This window comes from Odocoileus virginianus, chromosome 2 (genome assembly GCF_023699985.2).
Source record: "Odocoileus virginianus isolate 20LAN1187 ecotype Illinois chromosome 2, Ovbor_1.2, whole genome shotgun sequence".
NCBI classification, from domain to species: domain Eukaryota; kingdom Metazoa; phylum Chordata; class Mammalia; order Artiodactyla; family Cervidae; genus Odocoileus; species Odocoileus virginianus.
Genome location: NC_069675.1, coordinates 101,148,671 through 101,161,399, shown reverse-complemented (window position 1 = coordinate 101,161,399; position 12,729 = coordinate 101,148,671). Strand labels below are relative to the sequence as shown.

The following is a 12,729-nucleotide window of genomic DNA, read 5'->3' as shown; positions in this document are numbered from 1 at the left end:
AGCTTGTGATTCATCCAGTCCAGCACTTCCCATGATGTACTCTGAATTTAAGTTAAATAAGCAGGGTGACGATATATAGCCTTGCTGTATTCCTTTCCCAATTTTGAACCAGTCAGTTGTTCTATGTCTGGTTCTAACTGTTGCTTCTTCTTCCTTTTCTTTTCTTTAGATAATTTTATTTATTTACTTTTGGGTGTGCTGGGTCTTTACTGCTGCATGGGCTCTTCTCTAGTTTCAGAGAGCAGGGTCCACTTTCCAGTTGCAGTGCATGAGTCTCTCACTGTGGTGGCTTTTCTTGCGGAGCACAGGCTTTAGGGTGCTCGGGCTTCAGTAGCTGCCGCTTCCAGGCTCTAGAGCACAGGCTCAATAGCTGTGGTGCGCAAGCTTAGTAGCTCTGCAGCATGTGGGATCTTCGCAGAGCAGGGATGGAACCGGAGTCTCCTGAATTGGCAGCCTGATTCTTTACCACTGAGCCATCAAGGAAGCCCTAACTGTTGCTTCTTGACCTGCATACAGGTTTCTGAGGATACAAGTAAGGTGTTCTGGTATGCCCATCTCTTTTAAGAACAGTCCACAATTTGTTGTGATCCACACAAAGGCTTTAGCATAGTCAATAAAACACAAGTAGATGTTTTTTCTGGAATTCACTTGCTTTCTCCATGATCAAATGAATGCTGGTAATTTGATTTCTGGCTCCTCTGCCTCTTGGAAATCCAGCTTGTACATCTGGAAGTTCTCCGTTCACATACTGCTGAAATCTAGTTTGAAGGATTTTACCTTGCTAGCATGTGAGATGAGTGCAATTGTGTGGTAGTTTGAACATTCTTTGGCATTGCCCTTCTTTGAGACTGGAATAAACACTTAACCTTCTCCAGTCCTGGGGCCACTGCTGAGTTTTCCAAATTTGCTGACATATTGAGTGCAGCACTCTCACAGCATCATCTTTTAGGACTTGAAGTAGTTCAACTGGAATTCCATCCCCTCCACTAGCTTTGTTCATGGTAGTGCTTCTGAAGGCTCATTTGACTTCACACTGCAGGGTGTCTGGCTCTAGGGAAGTGACCACACCATCATGGTTTTCCAACTTACAGTTCTTCAGTGTATTCTTGCCACTTCTTAATCTTTCCTCCTTCTCTTAGGTACTTACTATTTTTGTCCTTTACTGTGCCCATCCTTGCATGAAATGTTTTCCTGCTGTCTCCAGTTTTATTGAAGAGATCTTTAGTCTTTCCCATTTTGTTGTTTTCTTCTGTTTCTTTGCATTGTTCATTTAAGAAGGCTTTCTTATCTCTCCTTGCTATTCTCTGAAATTCTGCATTCAGTTGGGCATATTTTCCCCTTTCTCCCTTGCCTTTCACTTCTCTTCTTTCCTCAGCTATTTGTAAAGCCTCCTCAGACAACCACTTTGCCTTCTTGCATTTCTTTTTCTTTGGGGATGATTTTGGTCACTGCCTCCTGTACCATCCCGCATGCCACAATGAAAGATCCTGCATGCCGCAACTAAGACCCAGTGCAGCAGGAATGAGACAGACAAAGAAAGAAAGAAAAGAAAAGAAAAACCTCCTCCATCCTGTCCAGCGAACACCTGTTAAGGTACGAGCCCCATCCCTTCCAAGTACCCTTCCTGAGTTAGGAAGCAGAGCTTAACAGCCTCTTGAGGGCCCCCTGCACTTGCTTGGGACCTGAAAGAAGTGGGCCTGCCTCAGGGCCTTTGCACCTGAATGGCTTGTTTTCAGAAAGTCAGAGGACTCCCTGCTCCACTTTGCTAGATCTCTGCTCACAAGTCACACTTGGGGAGACCCTTCTATCTTTTTCTGTTCCTCCTTGCCTTTCTGCACCCTCCCCTGCCCGGCTTCCCCATGGGAATTGAACCCCCGAGAGCTGGCTGTTGTCTGGTTCACTGCTGCGTGCCATCACTTGATCCATGACCAGCACACAGTGGACAGTCAGCCAATGCGTGTTAATGGAATGGTCGTGCTGGGCCCCAGGCCTAGCACCGTGACTGGGCCGGACGGCTGTGCGGGTGCACGTGCTGCGTGAGGGGCTGGTCCGCTCCGTCAGTCTGTGGCCCTGAAGGGTCTGTGGTGGGTGCTTCAAGTGGACAGTGTGCGTGGGAGGCTGGGACTCAGCTGAGGTCAGAAGGATTTGGAGAGTTGAGGCCACGTAGCTGGAGGCACCTGCAGGGCCAAGAGTAGCAGGGCCGGCCCACCTGGGCAGAGGGGGCATTGACAAACAGGGGTACCTAGGAGGCGCAGGTGGGTGACAGCTTTTTGGGCCACCTGCCAAGGGCGGCAGAGGATGGCGTGGTCAGTGCCCCTGCCCGCTCCAAAGAGCTCCTGGCTGCCACAGAGAAAATTACGAGGGTGGGTACCTCACAAGTTTAAAGGCCGCAGAGGACCTGCCTGGCCTGGGCCTCTGGGAAGCCTCCCCCATCCCCCACCAGGGTGACAGCAAGCCTGAAAGCTACAGGTGGGAAGGTGTTGGGCAGGTTGGAAAGCAACACGGAAGGAGGAAGCGATCAGAGTTCAGGATCAGAAAGACATGGGGACCACGCCTTAGTCCCACGTCCAGAGCTGGCACTGACTCCAGCTTCCCCATGCCTTTCTCCAGTGCCTAGTGAGGGGCCATCCGAACACCCATGGACCGGGAGCCAGCAGGGCTCACCTTTCTCACGGCTCTAAGCCCTGCGGGGCTTCTGCCTCCTTGGCACAGAGGGCTCAGGCTCACAAGGGCCATGGCCTAGCCTGGGTCCCGCTGGGCATGCTGTCTGAGAGGCAGCAACATTGCCCACTGCCAGTCGCCGGCCTCCACACCCACGCTAACCCCACAGAGCTGTCCCCAGGCCGCCCCCCCACAGGCCTCGCCCTGGTTCAGCGTCCCACCCAAAGATGCTCTTTCCACTGCAACCTCCAGGAAGGTTTCCACTGAGCACCACTGTGGACCAAAGAGCACAGGGCCCAGCCAGGAGTGCAGAAGGGCGTTCCTGGCAGAAGAGCCCCCGAGTGCAGAGACTCAGAGCTGAAGGAACGCCAGGACCCTGAGCACAGGGGACTGGGGTGGGGTGCAGGGATGGTTGCTGGAAGCAGAGAAGGAAGGGGAGATGGACTGCAGGACAAAAGACCTGAATGCCTCTGGGGACTTTGGCTGGTCCTGGCACTAAAGGGAAAGGCAGGGACAGACCAGTCTCCATGGGGTGACTCTAGGCTCACAGCTTTCTAGGTACCCCCCAAATTCCTCACCATAAAAGAGTCCTCACTTTGAGGGGTAACCCCAAGGGAGAAGTGGACCCAGGACACTCCCTGGCCAGGGCAGCTGCCCTTACAACAGCTTGAGACTCAGACCAGTGCCTGGGGCCCAGGGACACAGAGGCACAGGTAGGCAGGCCAGCCACAGGGTGGAGCCCATCCCCGCACCAGGAGCCTGTCTGGAGGAGGTGGTCAACTCTTTGTTCTTTTACCTGCCGAGGTAAACAGTCTTCTTCTAAAGCAGCAGATAACTCAAGTGCTCTGTTCAGTGGCAAAGTGGGGTATCAGTTACATGGAGAAGACCATCAGTGGAGGAAAGGGAGCAGGGCAGAGCCTCAGGTCAGGCTACAGGGAGGGCAGGGTCCCAAGCAGGCAGCATCTTGGGTCCTTCCCTGATTTGGGGAAGGTCCCATCAGTGGGCCCTGAGATGAGCCCCTCCCAGAGTGACCAGGGAATGAAGCAGGGGCAGTGGGTCGGATGCAAGGGGGTGCACAGGCCTGCCTAGCTGGCTTCAGGGGGGCGTAAGCACTCTGGTTGCAGCCGGAGGAGGTGTCCAGCCAGAGGAAGGGGCCAGAGCAGACGCCCTTGTGAGCACACAGGAATCTAGGGACACAGGAGAAGTGGCTTTGTCCTGCGGCCGGCAGGAAAAGCCAGGCTGTCCCAAGGGGCCCGGCGGAGGAGCTAGCACTGGCGGGGACAGAGAGGCTTCTGTGAGCGGAAGCGCCCAGCTGGCTGGAGCCCACAATCCCCTCGGGGCCCGCCTGGCGCAAGAGAAAGGAGCCCCAGGGCTGCGCCGAGGGACACTCAGCGAAGAGCGCGCAGGGCAGCTCGAGGGGGAAGGGGGGGGTCCCTGGAGGGCTGCTCTCCCCCTTACCCCGGGAGGCCATCTGGGGACAGGTTACCGCCGGCCCCGGGCCCCGCCCTCCGGAAGGTGGGCTGGGCGGCCAAAGCCAGCGAGGTCGGGACCGCGGAGGGAGCGGCCGGCGTGGTGGGGACTGGGGTGTCTACGGGGGTGTTCGGGGGTCCCGCCCCCACCCGCAAGCTCGGGAGGGAGGCGGACTTGGGGGACCCCGCCCCGCGCCGCCGGGCGCCTCCGCGCGCCCCCGGCCCCTCTGGGCACGGCGAGAGCGCGCGAGCCACCGGCCCCTCCACCGGAAAATCAAACCGGGGCTGCCGGCCTCTCAGCCAATCAGAGAGGAGACGAGCTAGCCTCGGCCAATGGCCGCCGAGAATGCTAATAAGCGCTGACGCCATGGGGAGGCCCATTCAAAAAGTCGCCGCTATTGTCGCGGCGGGTCGCGCGCCGCCGGGCCCGCCGTCGGGCCGCGCGGAGGCCGACCCGGGGCGGCCCGAGGCCCGAGCGCTGCGGGCGGGCGCCCATGGCCGGAGCTGCCATGGCCGAGACGGGCGGCGGGCCGCCTCCGGCGCCCGGCACGGAGGGGCTGCCGCGCGCCTTCCTGCAGAGCCTGCGCACGCTCTTCGACATCCTGGATGACCGGCGGCGCGGCCTCGTGCACCTGCGGGAGATCGAGTCCCGCTGGCGGGGCGCTGACGCGCGCGAGCTGCCCCGCGGCGTGCTGGAGGGCCTGCGCCAGGTGGCCCCGGCCAGCGGCTACTTAACCTTCGAGCGCTTCGTGGCCGGCCTGCGCACCGCGCTGCCCAGCGCCGACGGCGGCACGCGGGCCCCCGCACGCGCCCCGGCCCGGGGAGGCTGCTTGGCGCCGCCCGCGGGCCAGCCGCCGCCCCAGCGCCTGGTGTTCGCGCCGGCCGACGAGCCGCGGACGGTCCTGGAGAGGAAGCCCCTGCTCCTGGGCGCGCGCCTCCCGCCGGCTGGCCCAGGCGTCGCGAGTCGGAACCTGGAGAAGCCGTGCGGCCCGGCGGAGGCGGCGCCCGGTCCGACGGAGCCCGAGCGGCCCCAGGGCGCGGCGCTGGAGCGGAGCCCGAGCAAGGACTCTGGTGAGTACGGGGCGGCCCACGGGCCCGCCCCGTAGCTCCCCGCAGGCTTGTGAACCTGGGTCACCCCGGCTTCCTGGAGGGAAAGAAGTTCCTCCGCACCTCGGGTGCTCGGGGACACGGCCAAGGAGCTGGTGGGAGCCCCCGCAGACCCCACCAGGATTCCACTTCTAGCTAAACCCGAGCGGGGAGCCGTTGCAGTCTGAGGGCTCTCCACCTCAGTACTTGTCCACACCCGGGCCCTTGGGCTCATCTGGTGAGTCAGGCATAGGCAGTTCTCACTGGTGTCGAGGGAGGGTCCCCAGACTGTGAAGGGCCTTTGCCGCCTCCTTGGGTCCTTCTCGGTCTAGCAGCTCAGCGGAGGGGCCTGGGCGGACCGCCCCCGTGAGGCCAGGGCCGGCTGGAGTTGTCAGGCGTGGTGCAGGAGGACCTGGCCCCAGAAAGGGCAGAGAGTGGAGGGTCTCCAGCCGGGTCTTCCAGGCCTGGAGCCTTGGCGCCTCTGACACCTGGGAGGGATCAACCACAGCCCCTGGGGATGGCCCAGCTTCCGGTCCAGTTGGCAGGGACAGGGCATGACTGAATGGTCCCCTGTTTATCCCCCAGAGAGCCTGCCCTGGGAACAAGACTGGCATTATGGGGGAGGGGGGCGGGGCTCCTCGGCCCATTCAGCCTGGGCAGGTGCAGGCCTTCTGCTGGGCAGCTGCTGCCATTTCCATACTGCCCACCACTCTGCCAGCCTCGCTGGACCCCCTGCCCAGGCTCAGACATACTGCCCAACCCCATGACTGCCAGCTGGAGCTGCGGTGGCCCCCGCCTCCCTGTCGAGCCCATCAGATCCTTGGCTAGGGGCTCCTGAATCCAGGCTCCTCGCTGCCCAGCCTCCGCGTCCCCCCGGGTGTGAAGGGGAAGCGGGCTTCTGGGCCTGCAGCCCTGAGTGCGGCCCGTGCCGCCCGCGTGGTTGCATGCGGTTGGGAATCCGCCATGGGACTGGGGTTTGCAGCCTCAGGCCTGTCGTCACACCAGGTCCATCACTGCAGTGCTCTAAGGTCCAGCTCCGGCGTCCACTGTCAGCTTTCACTGGCCGAGGCCCAGATGGAGCTCATGACATACTGTTTGGGTACAAAACCTGGAGGACCGAGAATCCTTAGCACCGCAGGAAGAGAAAGCTGCCCCATGTTCACAGCCCCCCAAGCCCTCCCCGCCATCCAGGCCCTCCTTCCTGCTCCCTGTTGGGGTTCAGTATGCACCCCAAGCTGGCCTTGAGCCCCATAGGTACAGGCTGCTAGATCCTGCTCGTATGGGGTGGGGTGGGGTGGGGTGGGGTGGGGCGGGGCGGGGTCAGGGATGCCTCTCCCTGACGGGCCTCCAGCCTGCTGTCATCTGGGGGCCCTGGGCTGCAGACCTGATGGTGCAGACCAGCCCAGATGTTCCGGGGTGCCCCCAGCACCCCTCTGCTGTGCCTTCTCTGCCTGTAGCGCAGCTCGGCAGGTTGGAACGTGAACTCAGCCTGCCTGGAGCTGGTCTGCCGGGGCTGGCTGGTTGGAGCCTGTGTGCCAGGGCTGGCTGGTGGCCCACATGACCACCTGGTGCCAGCCCTCCGGATGTGTCCCTGTCAGCCATACCTGTGCCTGCTTCTTGCATCACCTGCCCACCGCCGTGCCAGGCAGGGTATAGGGCTCGGGAGCCCAGGGAGGGCGCCCTCTTCACCTGCACCCCACTCCCCCTCACAGGCGGCTCTGCTCACCCCCCTGTCCTCCAGGGAAGCTCGTGGCCCTCCAGGAGGTCTGCCCAGGGAAGCCCCTGGCTCTCTGGCCGCACGCCAACTCTGCGGGCGGCCGCCTGTGCGTAGGAGTTACTGCTGGGGCTCCGCTGGTGCAGGTGTGCAGGGACCGTGCTGCGGTCTCCCTGGGAGAACGCTGGGCTCTGCTGCCTATATGTCCTACATCCCTCCTGCTTGAACTCCGCGCGTGCTAAGTCGCTTCAGGCATGTCTTACTCTTTGCAACCCCATGAACTGTAGTCCACCGGGCTCTTCTGTCCCTGAATTTCTCCAGGCAAGAATACTGGAGTGGGTTGCCATCCCCTCCTCCAGGGGATCTTCCTGACCCAGGGATTGAACCGAGTCTTTTTGTGTCTCCTGCATTGGCTGGCAGGTTCTTTACCACCAGCACCACCTGGGAAGCCCCAGTCACCCTTAAAGGGCCCGGGTGGACAAGGAGAGAGGAGTGGAGGCCAGAAGTCACCTTGCTGGCTCCGAGTCCAGCAGCTTTTGAGCCCTTGAGGTGTGGGCCCTGGGTGTGCAGAGACGAATGAGATGGAGCCCCTGCCCCAGGAGCTCGCGCAGATGGTGTGAGTGCGGACCTGCACGCTGTCTGCAAAGTAGGTGTGAGGGCTGAGAGAGGGCCAGACTCCACCAGGCCCCGGCAGGGCATAGCCCCAGCAGAGGCTCTGGATCGCTGAGGATCCCAGAGGCACGCAGGCCTGGGCACCTGGCTTTGTGCAGCCAGGGTTGGTTGGGGCATGGCTCCTGGATGGATCTTTGGGGACTTGGTGGAGTCAAGCTTGCCTCACAGGCCTGGAAGTGAGCCAGGCTCTCACTTCTCTGCTGCAGGAGCGGTGACCTGCAGAGCCCGGGAACTTGGCATGGGGGATGCCCCCTGGGGGCCCCGAGCTCGAGGGGAACGGCGGAGACACACCATCACCAATGGTGTGGACTGCGACCTGGTGAGTCGGGGCCCAAGGGAGCTCTACCATCTTTCCTGGGTTTGGACTTGGCCCCCACACTTGTGGTTTCCTAGGCCATTCCTCTGCCTGGGGGGGACCCTGTGGCAGGAATGTTGGCGGTTCTAAACCTCAGTTCCCATCCTGGGTTTGAACCCGCTTGGGAGCTGGCCCATGGTCAGGTCAAGTCCTTTGGTCAGCCCCTCCCCGGCACTGCACTGGCCCCTACCTGCTTCCCTGGCACATCAGGCCAGCCCACTCGCTGAGAGTGACCACGTGCCATAAAGAGGGGGGAAGGTTCCCTTGGGGACGCTGTGTGGAGGGGCTGAGGAAGACCAAGACTGCCCCCAGCCCCGGGAGGAGGAGCAGGGCTGTGTTCCCAGTGCAGAGGCTCACAAGGACTCCTGTTGGTACCGGGGTGTGTGAGCGGGGGTGTGCGCGCGGGCCGGTAGTGAGTTCCAGGGACAGGCCCGTGCAGGCCATCCTGTCCTGCTGCATGCCGTGTGGTGCCCATGGGTGACATGGTGTGTGCCCATGTGGTGCCCGTGGGTGACATGTGTGCCCGTGTGGTGCCTGTGTGGTGCCCGCGGGTGATGTGGTGCGTGCCCGTGGGTGATGTGTATGCCCATGGGTGACATGGTGTGCCCATGTGGTGCCTGTGGGTGACGTGTATGCCCGTGGGTGACATGGTGCATGCCTGTGTGGTGCCTGTGGGTGACGTGTGTGCCCGTGGGTGACATGGTGTGTGCCCATGTGGTGCCCGTGGGTGACGTGTGTGCCCGTGGGTGACATGGTGTGCCCATGTGGTGCCTGTGGGTGATGTGTGTGCCCGTGGGTGACATGGTGCGTGCCTGTGTGGTGCCCGCGGGTGATGTGACACGTGCCCGTGGGTGACGTGTGTGCCCATGGGTGACATGGTGCGTGCCTGTGTGGTGCCCACGGGTGATGTGACACGTGCCCGTGGGTGACGTGTGTGCCCGTGGGTGACATGGTGCGTGCCTGTGTGGTGCCCACGGGTGATGTGGCACGTGCCCGTGGGTGACGTGTGTGCCCGTGGGTGACATGGTGCGTGCCTGTGTGGTGCCCGCGGGTGATGTGGCACGTGCCCGTGGGTGACGTGTGTGCCCATGTGGTGCCCGCGGGTGACGTGGCACGTGCCTGTGTGCGGCAGCTGAAGCAGATGAGGGAGCTGCAGCAGGAGCAGGAAGTGCTGCTGCAGGGCCTGGAGATGATGGCGCGGGGTCGGGAATGGTACCAGCAGCAGCTGCAGCGCCTGCAGGAGCGCCAGCGCCGCCTGGGCCAGAGCAGGGCCACCTCGGTGAGTGACGCTGCCCCCTGGGCCCGTCACCACCCCACCCCCGGGCACAGCGACCCTCCCCCCAGGGATCCCTGCCCGGGTGGGACAGTGACCCTCCCCCCACAGTGCCCCCTGCCCAGGTGGTGCAGCAATGGACAGAGGACAGTGCGTGTCTCCCTACCCAGCGTGCTGGGCCACCCCTCCCTGCCGTGATACTCCCCACCTGGGGCCCCCCCTGCACTCCTGGGCCGGCCCTGCTCCCTGACCGCCCCTCCGTACTCTCCTCCAGGACCTCGGGGCTGAGGGCAGTCCCCGCCTGTTGGGGCAGCTGCTGCCCAAAGTGCAGGAGGTGGCCCGGTGCCTGGGGGAGCTGCTGACTGCGGCCTGTGCTGCCAGGGTGAGTGTCTCCCAGACCAGCTCGTGCCACCCTCACCCTTGTCCTAGAGGCTGTGCCAGGCCCGCCTGACCATGCCCTCCTGCAGGCTCTGCCCTCGTCCTCCTCGGGGCCCCAGGGCCCTGAGTCGCCCTCGGCGCCCGACTGGCAGCAGCAGACCATCCTCATGCTGAAGGAGCAGAACCGGCTTCTGACCCAGGTGAGCGCGGGCGGGGCGCGGGGTGCCGGCGGGGGCTGGGGGCGGGGCGGGGGCGGGACTGGGGGCGGGGTGTGGGCGGGGACTGGGGTGCGGGGTGGGGCTGGGGGCGGGGGCGGGGCGGGGGCTGGAGGCCGGGTGCAGGCGGGGGCCCTGACCGCCCTCCCACCTGCCTAGGAGGTGACCGACAAGAGCGAGCGGATCACACAGCTGGAGCAGGAGAAGTCCGCCCTCATCAAGCAGCTGTTTGAGGCCCGTGCTCTCAGCCAGCAGGACGCTGGGCCCCTGGACTCCACCTTCATGTAGCCGGCCCTGGGCACGGACATGGGACCTTGCTGCCTGGCCGGTCTCTCAGTTCCGGGCAGGGGGGCACTTCCTTGGCCCCCCCGCTCTGAGGCAGAGGTGCCTGGATGTCGCCTCCCTCCTCCCTTTCCATCTGGGCTTCGGGGCTGGTGGGGCGGGAGACTCCATCTTACTGGCACACAGCTTGGAGCAGCCACTGATGTCAGTGGGGAGTGGGGACCCCGGCCTCAGCAGCTCTGGGCAGGCCTGCTTCCGTGTTCTGCTGGCCTGTGTCCCCTCCGCCTGGGGTCTCCCATCCATGGCCCTGCTCACTGTGCTGCTAACTGGCCTTGGAGCCCGCATTTGGGTGTCTCGGGTGGGGCCTGGAGTAGGTGACCCTGGGGTGGGACACCTCAGACCCAGTGGTGGTTGGCCCCGCAGGTCCACCAGCACATTTCCTCCCTCAGGATGAGGGGTTCCACCTCAGCCAGGAGTCCAGGGGCTTCTACTGGTGTCCAGCTCCAGGGGAGCCCTGGGGCATGGTGTTCAGGTTCACTGGATTCCTGCCTGAGCCAGAGCTGGCCTGCTTTCCCTTCCTCGCGGACCTTAGACGCAAGACGGACAGGCTGGCGGTCACCCCTGCTGGCCCAGACTCCACTGAGCAAACTGTGACCCAGGCCCAGAGCCTTCCTTGGGCCTGACAGGTAACCAGGCCAGGGCCATGGTCACCAGGGCGGCTTAGGGTGCCCCTCCGCGGGGAGGGCCCTGTCCTCAGGGCGGGTGGTAGCCCCCTGGCGTGCCCCAGAAAGCCCTGTAGACCCAGCAGACTTAGCAGCACTCCCACCAGATGCGCGCTTCCTAGGGAATGAAGACCAGCTGCCCCATTCTTACCCCCAGCTTGGGCCTGGGTCCAGGTCCGAGGAAGGGGGACCTGAAGGACGCTGGAAAAGCCTGGCAGCGGATCCCGCCGGGGGTCATTTGTTGCTTGTGCCCCCACGCCTGGCCTGCTCTCAGGGAGACCACCTGCTCAGGTGGCCTGTCGCCACCCCAGGAGGGGCTCCGAGCGCCCCCAGGGCCCTCCCCTGGAGCTGAGGGTGCCCAGGCTTCGCAGGCAGGCCGTGTGGTCAGGGGCCTGGACACGCGTGGGCGCTTACAGAACCGGAATCTGAGGGCTGACTGCACAGCCTCACGTGCATGGGCGTGGCAGCCTGCCCAGAGAGGAGGGGTCCAGGGTGCTGCCCCCATGGGGCCCAGCTCTGCCTGTGCCAGCTGGAGCCCTCCCCATCACCGGCAGCCAGTGGAGGAAGGTGGTTGTCTCAGGTCCGCACGGAGGCTGCTTGAGCTTGACCTGGGCAGGTTCCCTGGGATGTGAGGCAGAAGGGGAGCTGGACCCGAAGGGCAGCACTGGGTCTCCAGCATCCAGGCCAGCTTGCCACGCGGTGACTGGGCCAGGCCCCACCAGGACCGCCCGGAGGCTGCCCCTTTCCTGGTTCCCCTGGTCGTCCCCCTCTGCCAGCCCTTGACCAGCCCGCACACCAGCTCAGGCCCTGAGCCCCTCACTAGGAGTCCCCTTAATTCCAGAACTGAAAATAGCCCTCCCCAGCTCCGAATCCTCCACCCATGAATGACTCAGGCTAGCCCAGGCCCCAGGCCGCAAGCCATCCTGGCTCTGGGAGCTCCCTCCCCCGCTTCACCTGACCAGCCCTGCCCAAGCCTGCGGGGGCCGGAACAGCAGAGGTGGCAGCCTTTGCCCTGAGGGGCTCTGCATCCCTGCTGAGAGCTCGGTGTTTCACCCCAGGGGTACCACCCACTGCAGGCGGTCCCTGCAGTTGGAGGGTGAGTGGGAGAAACCCGTGACTCGCAGAGTGGCCTTTAGTGATGATACTGGCCTTTCACGCAGGACGGAAGATGCACCCTCCTTATTTGCAGCCTGCAGTGAGACTGCCCTGGAGACCCCAAGGGGAGAACTGTGAGTGCCTGCAGGCTGGTGAGCCCAGGTGGCTGGCAGAAGCAAAACAGCCTTTCCAGAGCAGCAAGTGTTAGCCACATGGGCAGCGTCTGGGGCTGGGGAGTCCTGGGGACTGCCCGTGCCCTGGAGAATGTTTAGTAGCATCTGTCCACTAGATGCCAGCAATACTCAGTGTGATGCCAGCACGGGGGTTGGGGGCAGGGGCGAAGTCGCCCTTAGCCGAGCATCCCTGCCAGAGCAGCTACACTAGGCCTCGGGGATTCCCTGTGGACTGAGGCCCAAGGAAAAGGAGCATCTCCAGTTTAAAACCACACAAGGGAAGGAGCCACCGTGAGAGCCAGGAGGAAACAGACTGACCATTTCAGATACTGGGATGATCAGAGAAGACACCGATGTTTCATATAGCTGGAGAAATAAGAGATGCTTGAAAACACGAACATGGAATAGCCTGTAGTTTCTTACTCCAGTGATGTCAACCTTGGCTCGATAAAGGTGGCCAATAAAATGAAAAGAATCTAATAGAACTAGAAATTTGAAAATAAAATTTAAAACTTGACTGGGCTTGACATGGAAAATTTCAGCACAGCTGAAAGGAGACAATGAATTGAAACAGAGCTTAGGGAATGATTTGAGGACCATTCAGTTAAGAGAGTCAGGAACTATGAATGGCAGG

The 12,729-nt window shown here is 62.5% G+C and overlaps 1 protein-coding gene across 1 annotated transcript; it reads left to right on the top strand.

The window, feature by feature from the left end:
* Positions 1-4,347: 4,347 nt before the first annotated feature.
* Positions 4,348-12,612, top strand: SAPCD2 (suppressor APC domain containing 2). The gene is made up of 6 exons (XM_070456265.1): positions 4,348-5,201; positions 7,809-7,921; positions 9,090-9,236; positions 9,505-9,612; positions 9,698-9,808; positions 9,983-12,612. Exons 1-6 carry the CDS (start codon positions 4,625-4,627, stop codon positions 10,109-10,111), a joined length of 1,185 nt encoding a protein of 394 aa, XP_070312366.1. The 5' UTR covers positions 4,348-4,624; the 3' UTR covers positions 10,112-12,612.
* Positions 12,613-12,729: the final 117 nt, after the last annotated feature.